At 41.0% G+C, this 18,404-nt stretch overlaps 1 protein-coding gene across 2 annotated transcripts in view; it reads right to left on the bottom strand.

The window, feature by feature from the left end:
* The window catches only part of LanB2 (laminin subunit gamma-1), a 168,866-nt gene that overhangs the window by 106,223 nt on the left and 44,239 nt on the right, over positions 1 to 18,404 (bottom strand). For both annotated transcript variants that reach the window (XM_070099616.1, XM_070099617.1), the window contains exons 3-5: positions 6,503 to 6,620; positions 3,559 to 3,742; positions 1,430 to 1,560 (exon numbers count right to left, since the gene is read on the bottom strand). In XM_070099616.1, coding sequence (XP_069955717.1) covers positions 1,430 to 1,560; positions 3,559 to 3,742; positions 6,503 to 6,620 — 433 coding nt within the window. The remainder of the gene's footprint in view (positions 1 to 1,429; positions 1,561 to 3,558; positions 3,743 to 6,502; positions 6,621 to 18,404) is intronic.

The raw sequence follows: 18,404 nt of genomic DNA, 5'->3' as shown, positions 1-18,404 counted from the left end.
TTACTACACTACCATTATTACTACACTACCATTATTACCACACTACCATTACTACACTACCATTATTACTACACTACCATTATTACCACATTACCATCATTACTACACTATTATTACCATTCTTTATTAACACAGTTTTTTAAACACTTTCATCGTCATTCACTTCATCACCGTCATGCAAGAAGAGTGTCTACACTACAGTTAAAGACTGCAACATCAATACCCCTCCTTCAGAGCACAGGCACTGTACCTCCCACCTCCAGAAATCATGTTGGCTAACTGGTTTCCGTGAATCCCTTCATAAATGTTACTTTGCTCACATTCCAACAACAAGCCATTTATCTCCACTCACTCCTATCTATGATGCTCACACACGCTTGCTGGAAGTCCAAGCCCCTGGCATGCAAAGCCTCCTTCCACTACAGATTTATATGCCCTCGAAGTCATTCTATTTTGTTCCATCCTCCCTAAATGTCCAAACCACCTCAACAACCCCTCCTCAGCCCTCTGGACAATACTTTAACAAACCCCTCACCTTCTAATATCCAAGCTACAGATTCTCTGCATTATATTCACACTGCACAGTGCCCTCAGGCACAACATCACTGCCTCCAGCCTTCTCGTTGTTGCAGCAGCCACCACCCATACTTCACACACATATAAGAGTGTGAGCTGAGTACACTACCAACCGAGCTCTTCCATGATGTTTAGTCACGTTATCAACAATTCTACCAAGCTGGCCCCTGGCAGACACATCACAGTAATTAAAGACTCCATCATCATCGCCTGTTTCAGTGATGATGAAGCAGACAGGATCATCAAATAACGAAGGCCCGCATCAGGAAAGAATTGACCTGTTTCCTGACAACTCTTACCTAGAGAATACTCTCTAGGTAAGAGAGGGCTTCAGGGGTCAACATCTCCGCAGCCCAGCCCATGACCAGGCCTCACAGTGGAAGAGGGCCTAATCAACCAGGCTGTTACTACTGGCTGCACACAAACATACAAACCACAGCCTGGCTGGTCAGGTAATGACTTTAGATGCCTGTCCAGTGCCTTCTAGAAGACAGCCGGGGGTCTACTGATATTCCCCCTTATGTATGATGGGAGGCAGTTGAACAGTCTTGGGCACTTGACACTTACTGTGTTGTCCCTTAGGTTGTCAATTGAGTGGATAGAGAAAAGTTATGAGATGTATGAATGAACCAGTGAGTACAGATGGAAGCTAAACATGCAGATGAGCTACAAGGATATTAAGAAACATGTTCTCACTCTTGGGCAGAAAGTAGAACAAGCCAGATCAAGAGGTGGGAGGTTAAATACAATACACACTCTTGGGAAATCTGATCATTAATAGCTCAGAAAGAGAGGAGGCCCAAGAGCTGTATCTTGACTGGTGTAAACACACAACACAAAACCAATACCTCACCTGCCGCCCACAGCTAAGTCAGTGATGGCATAGAAGTAAGACTTCAGTACCCTGGGAGCACCAAAGACCTCATCCCTGAAGGTGTTAAGACGGTCCAGGATGATACGGATGTCAGTGGCTGTCACCCACTCCTGTACACAGCACAATAATAATAACAATTAATGATAATAATAATGTTTTATTTTCCATGGAGGAACATAACTTAAAATACTGCCATCCCATGATGGTGTGTGGATGTAATGAGGAGTCTAAAAGAGTAGAGTGTGAGATGGGGACATAACTACACTCAACAGTGAACTTTCAGCAACACAGGCATCACTACGTTAACCATAGAGAAAAGTTCAATCACAACACAAACTGCCAAACATAATATACACCACAAAGCATGCTATGAAATCCAGTATATAATACCAACTAATCTTACTTATTATAGGTAGTAGGTTGGTAGACAGCAACCGCCCAGGGAGGTACGTACTACCGTCCTGCCAAGCGAGTGTAAAACGAAAGCCTGTAATAGTTTTACACGATGGTAGGATTGCTGGTGTCCATTTTTCTGTGTCCATTTTTCTGTCTCATAAACATGCAAGGTTTCAGGTACGTCTTGCTACTTCTACTTACACTTAGGTCACACTACATATACATGTACAAGCATATATATATATACACACCCCTCTGGGTTTTCATCTATTTTCTTACTAGTTCTTGTTCTTGTTTATTTCCCCTTACCTCATGGGGAAGTGGAACAGAATTCTTCCTCCGTAAGCCATGCGTGTTGTAAGAGGCGACTAAAATGCCAGGAGCAAGGGGCTAGTAACCCCTTCTTCTGTATATATTACTAAATGTAAAAGGAGAAACTTTCGTTTTTCCTTTTGGGCCACCCCGCCTTCGTGGGATACGGCTGGTGTGTTGAAAGAAAGAAAGAATCTTACTTATGTATTCAGTAATACAAATGCTGCTTCAATGTTCATTCAGTGAAAAATAAATGCATTAGACTATTTATTCACTCATTAACTGGTAAATTATTGAAGACACTAACTTAAGGAAAATATATCGACATATACTCTACATATATGTCGATATATTATTCCAAAATGTTTCTTGTATGCAGTAGGCTTCTTCATGACAGCAGCTGTATAATCCTACAGGTTTAGCGCTTCCCCTTGATTATAATAATAATAATAATAATTCACGACAGCAGAGATGTAAACACGACATAATCAGTCCATCACCCTTGAAGACATTGTTTCGGGGTGGTCAGTCCCTCAGCCTGAAGCAAAGTTCTGTTTCAGAGTCTGGAACAATGTCTTCGAGGGTGATGGACTCATTACATTGTCTTTACATCTTTGCTGCTTCTGCTGCCTCCTCTGCATTCTAATGAGGAAACCTACTGTGTAGGCAAAATGTTTTAAAAAAAAGATAACTAACTGTTGCATGTGTCTTAATGGTCAACTTGTCTATATACACACTCTGTGCAGAGCTAGGGTGCGAAATGGACAGAAAGATATAATGCACTCATTGTTTATATTTTCAAAAACACAATAAAACTATCATATATATATATAAATAATAATACTATAAAAAAGTAATACATGTAACACAGAAGAAGATAAATCATGCAACACTTATGAAAGTGGTCAGTCCTGGTGTAGTAGACAAGTTGAGAGAGACAGGGGGATGAGTCAAAGTAGGAGCAGGAAGACTAACAGAAAGAAGGAAAAGGGGGAGGAGGAGGAGATGGAAGAGCAGAAAGAGAAGCAGAGGCAAGTAGGAGGAGGATGAGGAGGACCACAAGCAGAATACATAGCAAGACAAGGACCACAAGAAGAATACATAGCAAGACAAAGTACATAGCAAGACAAGGACCACAAGCAGAATACATAGTAAGACAAGGATTACAAGCAGAATACATAGCAAGACAAGGATCACAAGCAGAATACAAAGCAGAACAAAAATCACAAGCAGAATACATAGCAAGACAAGGACCACAAGCAAATACATAGCAAGACTAGGGCCACAAGCAGACTACAGAGCAAGACAAGGACCACATAAAAAATAAAGAGCAAGACAAGGACCACAAATATACTGCAGAGTCTGACAGGGACCACAATCACATTCCAAGAACACCTCACCTGGAGCTTGGAGCTGTTTTCAAAGTTGTATGCAGAAGGTCTTCCCTCAAGCGTGGAGAAGGCCACATTGCCGCCTGTCAATGGAGAGATGTCTGAGAACTCGGAGGTGCAGAGGGCACGAGTCTCGTCATCCTTCCTGACATAGGTAGAGTCTGGGATGCCATAGGTGTCGCGGCAGGTGGCGCTGTAAGAGAGGTCAACAGTAAGTCATGCTGAGATTACAAGTGATTCCCTTAGTCAAAATAATACAATGCATGTTGTCAAGACCAGGCTCTGGGAGTAGAACACTCTTGTAACCCATGAACGGTATAAGACATGAATTGATGAAGTCTCTGGTCGGATAAAACAACAATTCACTCAAGTGTCATTGAACCACATAAAGTGTATATAAATATACCTAGCTGGATATATCTTATTAGAGCCAGCAGGGTTCAAACCCCATCTGTTCCTGATTTAATTGTGTTTTTATTACAAATCTTGTCAGTATATAACACTGATCCTCAGATGGGTCATCTCTGGATTAAGACCTGCGTCAGGACGCAGTTCACGACGAATCAATCAAGCAATCAAAATGTATAACACCAGTTATATAAATAAAATGTATCACCAAGCCACTGACATTGTACCTCATGGTATAGTACAGCCCTTCCTCACTTAGCAACATACTTGTTTACCGATGCCTCGGACTTACGACAGACTCTCTGACCTGTATTCATACCTAAATAATGTATATTAGAGCTGATTTCCTCTATTCTTTTTATTTCAATATATGTACAGTACACTACTGTATACATTTAAATACCAGAAATGCTATAAATGGTGCAAAGGTGACATTAAAACAATATCAAAGATGTTGACACAACTCACTACCAATGTAGTATGCTCCTCACTTAGCGACGAATTCGTTTAATGATGTGGTCTCAGGAACGAAACTCCGTTGTTAAGTGAGGACAGGCCGTACTCGCCAGCACAAATGTTAAGGTATAAACACACTGCAGCACTCAGGCAGTACTCTTCTGTTACTTTACAATTGTGTGTTTTTTTTAGTGCCAGAAATAACTGGTGTTTAAATTTTAAATGTAATGAAGAATGAAAGCCACATTACCATGGATGAAACAGTTCACATTTAACCCACAAATGGAAAGTGAACCACAGATGAGTCCATCACAGACCAGCATTAAGTGAACTCATGATATGTGTTAGTGATTCTGTAGAATATCTCCCCCAGAGCCCAGTCTCAGACCAGGCCTCCTAGGTTGGAAAGGAAATGTTAAAGAATAAAGAACTAAAGAAGCACACAGGAGAGTAGAGGTATGTGAACAGTGAACATAAGCAGAAGTTTGTAAGATTTACTTGTCATCATACATGTCCATGGGACAATAAATATCAGCAATCCTATCAGAGTGCAACAAAATGCAACAAGTTTCCATCTCACACTAATATGAAAGGATAATAGTTCCTCTCAGGATGGTTGCTGTTTAACAACCTATTACACGATAGGATAATAATCCAAGGATGGAGTTGTCATCCAGTTTTCATTTCTCTTCAACATAATTTTCCTTGCATACCTTCAGTGAAAAACAGGGGTGCTGTGAGGATAATAAGAGATGACTGTATCAACTTCCATGGTCCCAGACTTTTAAATATGCATCTTACCAAAATAATATCAGAAACACTGTTGAGACAAGTGTAGAAGTCTTCAAGAGGAAATTCAACAAGTATCTCTTCCAAGTACAAAATCAACCAGGCTGTGATGGTCATGTGAGCCAGCAGACCGCCAGCAGCTACAGCCTGTGGGAAACACACTTGCATACAGTTCACAATATTTATTAAGGAAAATGTTTCGCCACAACTGGCTTGATCAGTCCTGATCAGACTGATGAAGTCACTCACAGTGAAACTTTTCCTTTTCATAAATGTACTGAACTGTACACGTGTGTTCTTTTCCATACTGTCGGTATCACCAGACCATTTACAGCAACAGCCTGGTTGACCAGACAAGCACCAAACAAGCCTGTCCCGGGCCAGGCTGCAGGGACTGGAAAACTCTTACAACCCATCAAGGTAAGTCAGAAAGAAACAGCTAGCACTTAAACACATTGTTCTAGATAATTATAAAGAGTATTCTCATAATGGTTGAAAAATTGAAGTCTACTCTAGTCACTGGAGAGCAATAAATCAGTAGGGGTCATACGTCACCTGGAAAATGGGTGGTAATGAAGTTTGATGAATTAGACACTTGTGCAACACTTGGGCATCTTTATTATGGAAACATTTAGCCAACTAGTGGCTTCCTCAGTCCAATACAGTGTCAATGTGATTTGTCCATCAATGTTGATAAGAGTACACTATATGAGCGGAGGAGCTTAAATACTGCAGACAGGTGAGGTAAAGCAGTGGTAGACAGTGTCACCTTGGACAAATCTACAGGTGGAAGTAGGTCATGCCTAAAGATTAAGCAAGTGTATTGTCAGTATTGTATACCAGTCATGTACAACCATAGAATTCCTTGTATCAAGATCCCACAGTGTTGTTGAGTCTGATGGGAATGTAGATAAAATAAGTTCGGCCTGAGGAAAAGGACACTTCAATTCTCTTGATCAATTAGAACCTTGCGGTGAGAGTAGCGGTAGAAAGCACTGACAAGATATGCCTTTGATATACCTTGATGGGTTTTGAGTTTTTCCTACTCCTGCAATCCAGCCTTGGGCCAGGCTTCCCTATTGATCACCTTGTCAACTAGGCTGTGTGTGTGCTAGCAGCCCATTGGCCCATGCAGCCCTCACAACCCGCCTGATCAAACACCTGTACAGATTAACTTGAGGAAGGTCCTGTACAAGGGAAACATAGTCAACTTAACAAAGTTCACGTGTAAGGAACACATGGTTGACGTGACAAAGTTCCTGTGTAAGATAAAGATGGTTAATCATTAAGTTATAGTCACCTGTAGTACTGGTAGGGTGTCCACTCCTCGTCTTCTGTGCCACGCTTGAAGATAGCGAAGGACTCGGGTCTAGGAGAGTGGAAGAACAGCCGCACATACGTGATGTCGAACGCCTTGCCTGCCGGACCACACATCATAAGTTGCAGAATAATAATAATAATATCTTTGTAATAAAGTTGGTAGAATTACCGACAATATGTAAAGTAAAAGGACACAAGTGCAACTAATGTGACATTTTATTGTGGCAACGTTTCGGTCTCCAGGAGCTTTATCAAGCCGTTACAAACAATACATGGACACATAGGGGATATATAGGCTCAGAGTGAGGTGCAATACTAGTGGTAGTAGTAGTAGTAGTAGTGTCAAAAGTTGTAGTAGTAGTAATACAATATGGTAGAGCAATTAATTCGTACATGAGTAAAAGGATAAAAGCCATTACTTAGGTAACATAAAAATAGGTTGGACAAATATAGACTGGATAGAGGCAGCCTGTTTCAGTGTTCACTCTCTGTAATGTGCTTTGTGTAGTATAACAGGAGAGACTAAGTGATGGCAGGGTTTACTGTTTTCAGGAGGATTCTTGCTAAGACTTCAGAGATGGTGAAGCTGCCGTTGTTTTGTTTAATTGTATTCGAAACAGCGATCAGTGCTGATTCGAGGCAATTGCGTCTGTGGAAATTAGTTTCTTTGATCACTAATTGGAGGTCCCTGAATTTCATGAGATGATTGGTGGAATTTAGGTGTTGTACACAGGCGTTGTTCAAGTTATCGTTCCTACATGCGTAAATGTGTTCATTGAGGCGGGTGTCGAGGTTTCTTGCTGTTTCACCTACGTAAATCCTGTCACAGCCTCCACAGGGTATAGTGTAAACTCCTGCGTTGACTGGTTCGTGGTGCTTTGATTTTGCCCTGGTTAGATCCTTTATTGAAGTGCCAGAAGCGATGGCGACTCTGGTGTTAGCTTGTGAAAGTACTTTAGAAATGTTCAGTGCAACCTGGCTGCTGGGAAGAATTATAACTTTGTTGGGAGTGGTGTTGGTGCGTGGAGAATTACTACTACTACTACTACTACAACTTTTGACACTACTACCACTAGTATTGCACCTCACTCTGAGCCTATATATACCCTCTGTGTCCATGTATTGTTTGTAATGGCTTGATAAAGCTCCTGGAGAGCGAAATGTTGCCACAATAAAATGTCACATTAGAATAATATCTTTATTTCTACAAGTACAGGTATACAGGCCTAGCTGACATCAATGACATACTAATATATACGTGTAAAGCCCTTTGTTATGCAGAGCATTTCGAGTAAATTAGGTCAATTTTGTCCAAGGATGCGACCCACACCAGTCGACTAACACCCAGGTACACATTTTACTGATGGGTTAACAAGGATAGCAGGTGTTTCGGGGAAATACGTCCTAATGTTTCCAGCTGCATCGAGGATCGACCTCCCGACCTAACTCATGGAAATAAGTCACTGACTTTTTTTGGGGGTTATCCTAGGTAATCTACACATATGCTGCTATGTATGATAATTTATGTAACTATATTTATGTGTACTGTACCTGAATAAACTTAGCTCATTGTCATATGTAACTAACACACCAGCTATCTGTTAAGGGGTCTGGGAATTATCTTTTCCCCAGAGCCCGGTCTCAGACCAAGCGTCCTGGGTTGGAAAGGAAATAATGCAAGATTACAGAATTCTTAAGCATCACACCGAACGTAAGTACCATATTTTTCTGCATATAAGGCGCGCCTTTACCCCCACAAAACCTTGAAAAATTAGATTGTGCCTTATATGCTTTGGTTTATGCTTTAGCATAAAGTAAGAGAGCAATTACCCCTTCAATATGATTACTGATTTACCGTTATGATACTTCTGTCGTGCGCCTTATATGTCGGAAAATACAATAGATGTTTGTAAGATTTGCCTGTCATCTTACGTGCTCACAAGACAGGAGTTTACCTGGAGAGGGTTTCGGGGGTCAACGCCCCTGCTGCCCAGTCTGAGACCAGATAAGGTAACCCAAGAAAGTCAGTGCGTCATCGAGGACTGTCTGTCTCATTTCCATTGTGGTCCTTTAATCTTGTCCCCCAGGATGTCACCCACACCAGTCAACTAACACCCAGGTACCTACTTACTGCTAGGTGAGCAGGGACAGCAAGTGTTTACCTACCTTACCTGTAAGGAAACATGCTCAACATTTCCACCTGAGTCGGGAGTCGAACCACGAACACTCAGGGTGAGGCTAAAGCGTTACCAACCAAGCCATAGGACACAAATAAAAGCTCAACAACCCTGCTAGTTTGACACGATGACAGTACCTCCCTGGACGGCTGCTGTCTACCAATCTGCTACCATGATAGTGTTAGGTAAAATAACCTAACATTTTGTTGGCAATTCTACCAATGTCACAACATATCGAGATACTAACACCTTTGTATCCATCTAAAATGGGAGGCCTTGACGCCAGTGAAGTGAGTCGTAAAACTCCAGGCCAGTGCGTAAGCCAGTTGGCCCAGTGGCTTATGCACTAGACTGGAGTTTTTAGGACTCATTCGCTACAGCTAGGCGACAGGTTAAAATAAGTAAGCTGCAAGCTACATGTAAGCCACAGGCTACAGGTTAGCTACAACCTACAAGTAGGTTACAGGCTACAGGTACACATCAACTTTCACTCACTGACTCTCACAATACCATGGCTGCAACAATTCCAAATAAACATTCCAAATAAACCCACAAGCTGCAAAAGAAAATTTTTATGTGCCCACATCATCTCTGTGCCAAGACCATCGCAAAAACATTGCATGTTATGCACTCAAACCCTCAATAAAAAGTTACGTCTTCAACATTCAGAATTTAAGAACGCTACCAAAGTTACTCTTCAAATATGACAACCACATCGTTTTCTATAACAAACAAATACATCATTTTCTATCATCCCAGTGACACCTTTATGAGGGATAACTATAGTAGTAGTAGTAATAGCGTAAGTTTATTTATTTATTTATTTATTTATTTATTTATTTATTTATTTATTTATTACAATTTGAGCACACATACAGAGGTACAAAAAAAATACAGATAAGAGCAGCATGCCAAAGCCACTTATACTATGCATAGCATTACGGGCTGGCTTAAAATTAACTTAAGATTAACTAAGCAATGATGAAATCAGTGATAAAACATTAATGTAAACAGATAACTATAAAGCACAAGTGAGTATTACAAAGACAGGTCATATGGTTGCATGCATTGTTGTACATTCAGTCGTATGGAGAATTCTGTTAGGTAGTTTATTTAAAAAAATAGTAAAGTTAGATTGGGTTTTAGGTTTAACATTTATGTGATATAATTGTGAGAAACATTTAAGATATACAATTTATAAGGTTGAGTTATTCAGTATTTATTTGGTTTTGGGTGAGTAAGTGATCTTTGAGAAGAGACTTGAATTTATAAACAGGTAGTGTTTCTTTTATATTTACAGGTAATGAATTCCAGATTTTAGGGCCTTTTATGTGCATTGAGTTTTTGCATAGCGTGAGATGGACACGAGGATCAAAGAGTGATCTGTGCCTCGTGTTATGGTCATGTGTTCTGTTGAGGTTGGCAAGGAGATGTTTGAGGGGAGGGTTAATATCAGAGTTAAGTGTTCTATGTATGTAATAGGTGCAGTAATAAGTATGGATGTTTTGTATGGTGAGTAGGTTTAGTGTATTGAATATTGGTGGAGTGTGCTGCCTGTAGTGAGAATTTGTTATCATTCTAACTGCAGCCTTTTGTTGGGTAATTAGTGGTCTGAGATGGTTAATTGTTGTTGAGCCCCATGCACAAATTCCATGGGTGAGATAGGGGTAAATAAGTGAGTAATATAGGGCCAGGAGGGCTGACTGTGGAGCATAGTACCGTATCTTCGATAGTATGCCTACAGTCTTGGAATTTTTTTTAGAAATTTGTTGTATATGTGTATGAAATTTGAGTCTATTATCAAGGTGGATTCCTAAGAATTTTCCCTCTGTTAGCTTTGTGATAGGTGATCCGTTTATCATTATGTTAAGAGGGACATCTGTAGCTCTGTTACCAAACTGAATGAAGTAGATTTTGTCAATGTTTAGTGTAAGTTTGTTAGTCCTCATCCAGGTAGATATTTTCTGTAATTCGGTATTTACAGTATTGGCTAGCGTGACTGGGCTCGGGTGGGAGAAGACGTATGTAGTGTCATCTGCAAATAGTGTGGGTTTGAGTAATTGCGAAGCATTTGGTAGGTCATTTATGTATAGGAGAAAGAGAAGAGGGCCAAGGACACTTCCCTGTGGGACACCAACTGTAATTGGTTGTGCAGAAGAGTTTGCCCCATTTGCGTACACATATTGGCTTCTGTTGCTGAGGTATGACTTGAGGTAGTTGAGGGAGTGCCCTCTTATACCATAGTGTGACAATTTTACGTGGAGCAAGTCATGGTCAACTGTATCAAAAGCTTTACGTAAGTCAATGAAGATCCCCAGTGGGACTTCTTTTTTCTCTATTGCAGTGTATATATGTTCTAGCATGTGTATAATAGCATCATTAGTATTTTTATTAGGCCTGAATCCAAATTGGCAGGGGTTGAGTATGTTTTGGGAGATAAGGTAGGAGTAGATTCGTTTATGAATTAATTTTTCTAAGATTTTTGAGAGGGTGTAAGTTGGATATTGGCCTATAGTTATTCAACTCTGTTTGGTCTCCTCCTTTATGGATCGGGGTGACCCTTGCTATTTTGAGTACTGTAGGGAAGGTGGTGGATTCAATGGATTTGTAAGTAAGTAAGTTTATTCAGGTATACACAAATACAGTTACATAGAATTATCATACATAGCAGCATATGTGTAGAGAACCTAGGATAACCCAAAAAAGTCAGACAGAGTGTAAGATAAGATAAGATTTCGTTAGGATTTTTAACCCCGGAAGGTTAGCCACCCAGGATAACCCAAGAAAGTCAGTGCGTCATCGAGGACTGTCTAACTTATTTCCATTGGGGTCCTTAATCTTGTCCCCCAGGATGCGACCCACACCAGTCGACTAACACCCAGGTACCTATTTGCTGCTAGGTGAACAGGACAACAGGTGTAAGGAAACGTGTCGAAATGTTTCAACCCGACAGGAATCGAACCCGGGCCCTCCGTGTGTGAAGCGGGAGCTTTAGCCACCAGGCCACCGGGCCGCCCACATATAAGTGCAGTTACACATATTTACACATACAAAAATGCAAGAACCTCCTCCAGTAATGGACCTCTACTCATAGAAGATTCATACACAAATGGCAACAAAGAAATGAGCAAACTCCTGCTGAACAGTAGGTATTAATGTTCAGTGATCCTACCCACGCCATGACAGTTGAAGAGCCTAAAGAACAAAAAGGCACAATACCGTGACTGGAACAATACACAAGTAACCCGCACATAGGAAAGAGGAGCTTACGACGACGCTTCGGTGCGACTTGGACCATTTACAAAGTCACAAACTGTGACTCTGTGCGGGTTATTTGTGTAGAGTCGAAGAGCCTGATATCTTTCTATATATTCGGTCCACCTTACAAACTCTACGTGTCTTTATATACAACGCACATATTTTCAGATTTCGCAAGGGAAACAGACAGCATACCCACAGGTGCAGCACCTGGGGCTTGATTACTGCAGCACAGGTGCAGCACCTGGGATTTGCTTACTGCAGCACAGGTGCAGCACCTGGGGCTTGATTACTGGCGCACAGATGCAACACCTGGGGCTTGATTACTGCCACACAGGTGCAACACTTGGGATTTGCTTACTGAAGCACAGGTGCAACACCTGGGGCTTGATTACTGCAGCACAGGTGCAGCACCTGGGATTTGCTTACTGCAGCACAGGTGCAGCACCTGGGGCTTGATTACTGCTGCATAGGTGCAACACCTGGGGTTTGCTTACTGCAACACAGGTGCAGCACCTGGGGCTTGATTACTGCAGCACAAGTGCAACACCTGCTGTTTGATTACTTTAGTGTTATATATATATCAACACCTATATATATATATATATATATATATATATATATATATATATATATATATATATATATATATATATATATATATATATATATATATATATATATATACAGTGGTCCCCCGCTTTTCGTAGTTCCCGGCAATCGTAAAATTCGTCATAGAGGTATTTTCGTATAAACATGGACTCGCTTTTCATAGGTTGACTCGTGAGTCGTAGTTCGTCCGGGATGCGTACCCACGGCGTGAGCCAGGGCGGCAGCCAGTATGGCATTGTTTACCATTGAGCGAAGGTCCCTCACGTGCTCCAGTGAAATATTTCATAATATTCCATTTATTTTAGTGCTTGCAAGTACTAAATAAGCTACCATGTCTCCAAAGAAAGCTCCTAGTGCCAAGCCTGTGGTAAAGAAGGTGAGAAATACGATTGAATTTAAGAAAACCATCATTGAACAATATGAAAGTGGTACAAGTGTGGCCGAACTGTCCAGGATGTATAAGAAACCCTACACAACCTTATGTTCCATAGTGGCCAAGAAAAATGAAATAAAGGATGCTGTTGTTGCAAAGGGAGTAACTATGCTGACAAAAATGAGATCACCAGTACTGGAAGAGGTTGAGAAGTTATTATTGGTGTGGATAAATGAGAAACAATTAGCAGGAGATACTCTTATGACTTCGTTTATTTGGCAAGGCAGTTGCATGAAGATTTGGTAAAGAAATTGCCTGCAAATAGTGGGGAAGTGAGTGAATTTAAGGCCAGCAAAGGCTGGTTTGAGAGATTTAAGAACCGTACTGGCATACACAGTGTGATAAGGCATGGTGAGGCTGCCAGTTCAGACCACAAGGTGACTGAAAAATATGTGCATGAATTCCAGGCTGAAGGACTGAAACCTGAACAAGTGTTCATTTGTGACGAAACAGGCCTTTTTTGGAAGAAAATGCCAAAGAGGACCTTCATTACACAAGAGGAAACGGCAATGCCAGGACACAAGCCTATGAAAGACAGGCTGACGCTAATGTTCTGTGCTAATGCTAGTGGGGATTTCAAAGTGAAGCCATTACTAGTGTACCATTCTGAAAATCCCAGAGTGTTCAGGAAAAACAATGTTATGAAGAGTAAATTGTGTGTGTTTTGGAAATCTAATAGTAAGGCATGGGTCACGAGGGAAATTTTCGTCGAGTGGTTCAATGAAGTGTTTGGCCCTAGTGTGAAGGAGTATCTCCTGGAAGGAAAAGAAATTGGATCTCAAGTGCCTGCTAGTAATGGACAATGCACCTGCTCATCCTCCAAACTTGGATGACCTAATTTTCGAGGAGTTTGGGTTCATCACAGTAAAGTTCTTGCCCCCCAAATACCACTCCTCTCCTCCAACCCATGGACCAGCAGGTTATTGCAAACTTTAAAAAACTCTACACAAAAGCAATGTTTCACAGGTGCTTGACTGTGACCACAGACACTCACTTGACCCTAAGGGAATTTTGGAGAGAACACTTCAGCACCCTCCACTGCATAACCCTTATAGGTATGGCTTGGGAGGGAGTGACTACCAGGACTTTGAACTCTGCCTGGAGAAAATTGTGGCCTGATTGTGTCAACAAGAGGGATTTTGAAGAATTTGGGACTGACCCTAATGAGCCTATGTCTGTTGTAAAATCAATTGTGGCACTGGGGAGTTCCATGGGGTTGGATGTGAGTTTGGAGGATGTGGAAGAATTGGTGGAAGACCACAATGAAGAGCTCACCACTGAGGAGCTGCAAGAGCTTCAGCAGGAAGAGCAACACATCGCAGCTCAGAATCTTGCTGCAGAGGAGGAGGAAGAGAGATGGAAGAAGGTACCTTCTTCAGAAATTAAAGAGATTTTTACTATGTGGGGTAAGATGGAAAGCTTTATGGAGAAACATCACCCTAACAAGGTTGTTGCAAGCCAGGTTGGCAACATGTACAGTGACAAAGTCTTGGGCCATTTTAGGGAAGTGTTAAAGAGACGCCAGAAACAGAGCTCTCTCCACAGTTATTTTGTAAGACAGGACTCCAGTGACTCTCAAGGTGGTCCTAGTGGCATTAAGAAACAGAGAAGAGAAGCAACCCCAGAAAAGCAAATGGTACCTGAGGTGTTGATGGAAGGGGATTCCCCTTCCAAACTATAAACAATCCACTCTCTCTCCTCCTCCATTCTCCCATACACTAAGAAGAATCTCCAATAAAGGTAAGTGTTATGCTGTTAATGTTTCATTCATCATTTCCCATTGTATTGTTTATGTACTACATGCATATTTCATGTTAAAATTTTTTTTGTTTTAATACTTCTGGGTGTCAAGAACGGATTAATTGTATTTACATTATTTCTTATGGAGAAAATTTATTCGTAAATCGCAAATTTCGTTTATAGTAACGGCTCCAGGAACGGATTAATTACGAACAACGAGGGACCACTGTACATAATATATATATATATATATATATATATATATATATATATATATATATATATATATATATATATATATATATATATATATATATATATATATATATATATATGGTCCAATAGTGGAAAATATAGCCTCAACAATGCTTCAGAGTGTGTCAGGGAAGGATAGAGCCCGCCTCCTGGCAGTGAGAGCACATCATGCAGGGGATTTTCTGTTGGCTGTTCCCAACTCCAGCCTTGGCACACGCCTCGACCCACAGACCATCCGCATCGGTGTTGCCCTTCGACTTGCCGCCCCTATTCTCGCCGAACACAGGTATATTTGTGGCAGTGAAGCAGCAGACCGATTCGGGTACCACGGTCTTGTGTGCCGTAAATCCGAGGGAAAGATTGCAAGACATGAGGAAGTTAATTACATTATCAAGAGGTGCCTCACAACAGCCGGATGCCCAGCAGTAAGGGAGCCACCCCAGCTATGCAGATCTGATGGCAGCCAGAAGCGTCCAGATGGTATCACCCTTCAAGCCTGGATAGATGGGAAGCAGGTGGTGTGGGACTATACATGTGCATCTACCTTGGCTGATACCTATCTCCAATACACCAGGGAGGAAGGAGGGGCAGCTGCCAGCTTCAGGGAGTCCCAAAAGTCTAGAAAATATGGAGAACTTGCCCATCATTATATGTTTGTTCCCATAGGCTCAGAGACCCTTGGCTCATGGGGAAAGAATGCATCTAAATTTCTTAAGGAGCTGGGAAAAAGACTCATCAGGGTAACTAGGGATCCCAGGGCAGCTAGTTTTCTGTTCCAGCGGCTCAGTGCAGCTGTTCAAAGGGGTAATGCCTGCTGTATTTTGGGCACACGCCCCAGCTCTGAGGAGCTGGATGAGATTTTCGCCTTATAATCGGTGATACACACGTAACAACATGTACCGTATATGCCACCTTTATATCAACAATGTATCTCTTAAATCTTCTGTACCATATTATGTAATAAAATATTCCTACTGGTAAAAAAAAAATATATGAAAAGATGGGGTGGTAGGGAAAGTAGAATATTCAAACGGCTTCAGGAAGAAATCCAAATATTCATACTTGAAGCCTTTTTATTCACTTTTCCGAGGCTATGATTCCCACAATTTACACCAGAGGTGGACCCCATCCTATATTAACATATATATATATATATATATAATATATATATATATATATATATATATATATATATATATATATATATATATATATATATATATATATATGTAGATGAATGGTTCAGAGAACCGACATGTTGATAAATTAGAAATTAGACACATGTGCAACTCTTGGGTATCTTTATTGAGGAAACCTCATTCTTCTCCTGTTCTTCAAGTTTCTCGTACGTATGGACTGATGAAGCCACTGTGTGGCGAAACGTTTCCTCAATAAAGATACCCAAGAGTTGCACATGTGTCTAATTTATCACCATAAATATATATATATATATATATATATATATATATATATATATATATATATATATATAAATATATATATATATATATAAATATATATATATATATATATATATATATATATATATATATATAGATAGATAGATAGATAGATAGATAGATATATATATACAGAGATTCACAAAGAAAAACCAAGAGCTAGTGCTGCCTGTTACAACCATAACAAAATTATGGAGTCTTTCCATGGGAAAGAAAATGCTGATGTAATCTACAATGATTTTTGCAAAGGCATAAATTTGAGAATTGCGACCATGGAAAAATAACTCATAAAACAGGTCAATAAGCATAACAGGCAGAGTGGTTACACGGATATTCAAACTTCTAACAAACAGATCACAAAGAGTGACAGCGAGCCAAACTAAGCTCGGCCCTAATGCCATTACTGTTTGTCATCGTCTTAGCAGACACAGACAAGAAAACTAACCACAATTTCGTATAATCTTTGCCTGTCGATAACAAAATAAGACACATGTGCAACAGTTAGCATTTCGCCAGCGGAGTTGTTTACCTTCAAAAGAACCTGGTTTGGAAGGCGTTTCACAAGGGCCGGTCAAAAGACCTGGATGGGCCACAAGACTTGGAGAATCTACAGGGCTTGTTGAAAGACCTACATAGATTAGTGTTGTTAGGATCTGGATAAGAAACAGAATTGGTCAAAGGAATTAGAAAGTTTAGAAGGCTTGTCGAAGGACCTAGATAGATTACAGTGCTGGTAGGACCTGAACAAAATACAGGACTCGTCAAAAGACAGATTTGGATAGGTTGCATGACTGGTAAAAAGTACGTATACAGTCTGTAACGCTGGATGAAGGACCTACACATTATCACATGAATACAAAATACAACCTACACTTGGGGTGTATCTAAGATGACAAAGATAATCTCTACCAAGAGAGGATCCAGAGACAGGACATGGATGGAAGTTAAACAGAATCAAAGTGGCATTAAGTGGCATTCCTTTAACACAAGAGCACTTAGAAGTATATCAGTTGCACGGTGACACAACACATGCATCACAATGTAAATATGGGACCTGCCCTTCGAGCAATTAAATCACCTCGTCACAGTTTTGCAGCACATTCCTAGGTTAGGTTAAATTAGATTAAGTAAGGCTAGGTTTGGTTGTCCTATACATAAAAATAACACACACACACACAGCTGATGTGCATTTCCACTGACATTCATTACTGCCTCTCCCACACATTCCTCACTGTCTGGTACACCCACTCACACCCTCGCCCACCTGCCCACACCATCGCCCACCCACCCACACCCTCATCCATCCGCGACTTCTCCCACACCACCAATTCTCACACTACCCACACCACAACCCACACCAACCTTACCTACACCATCACCCACGCCTACACCAAGCACACCTACTCCACCACTCACACCCACAGCACCCACGCCCACACCACACCCCCACATTGGCCACTGTCCTCCTCCATCTTCATTATTCCCATTATTCTTCCCACCCACACTCCTTCCTTTCCTCCCTCTCTTGTGTGTGTTCACTCGTATGTGTTGTGGGGGTCGAGTCTTGGACCCTGGCCCCGTCCGGCCGACTGGCACTATTTTTGATCAGAGACTTGTCACCAGGAGTGGATCTACTATGAAACTAATGAAGCTTAAACTTGAGGGCCCCTAATCCCGGAGGGGCCCCAAGAGCGAATTTAGTCCACATTGCTTTAAAAATCTGGGTCTACTGTATGAGAAGGAGTTTTTAAAATAATAATGTAAATAATAATATAGGGCAATTGAATACAAAATAATAGTTAAAATAAAAATTAAAAGGTTATTAATGTATAATGTAGGCTAGCTGTTGGTGGTTGCCATGGTGACCCCAAAAATGTAGGTTCGCCACTGCCTGTCATACTTATTCTTCAAACTGTGTAGTGACCTGCCTCCAACACTACCTGCTAC

The sequence above is a fragment of the Cherax quadricarinatus genome, chromosome 68 (genome assembly GCF_038502225.1).
Source record: "Cherax quadricarinatus isolate ZL_2023a chromosome 68, ASM3850222v1, whole genome shotgun sequence".
NCBI lineage: Eukaryota > Metazoa > Arthropoda > Malacostraca > Decapoda > Parastacidae > Cherax > Cherax quadricarinatus.
Note: the sequence above shows the minus strand (reverse complement) of the source record. Positions and strands in the feature narration are given on the sequence as shown.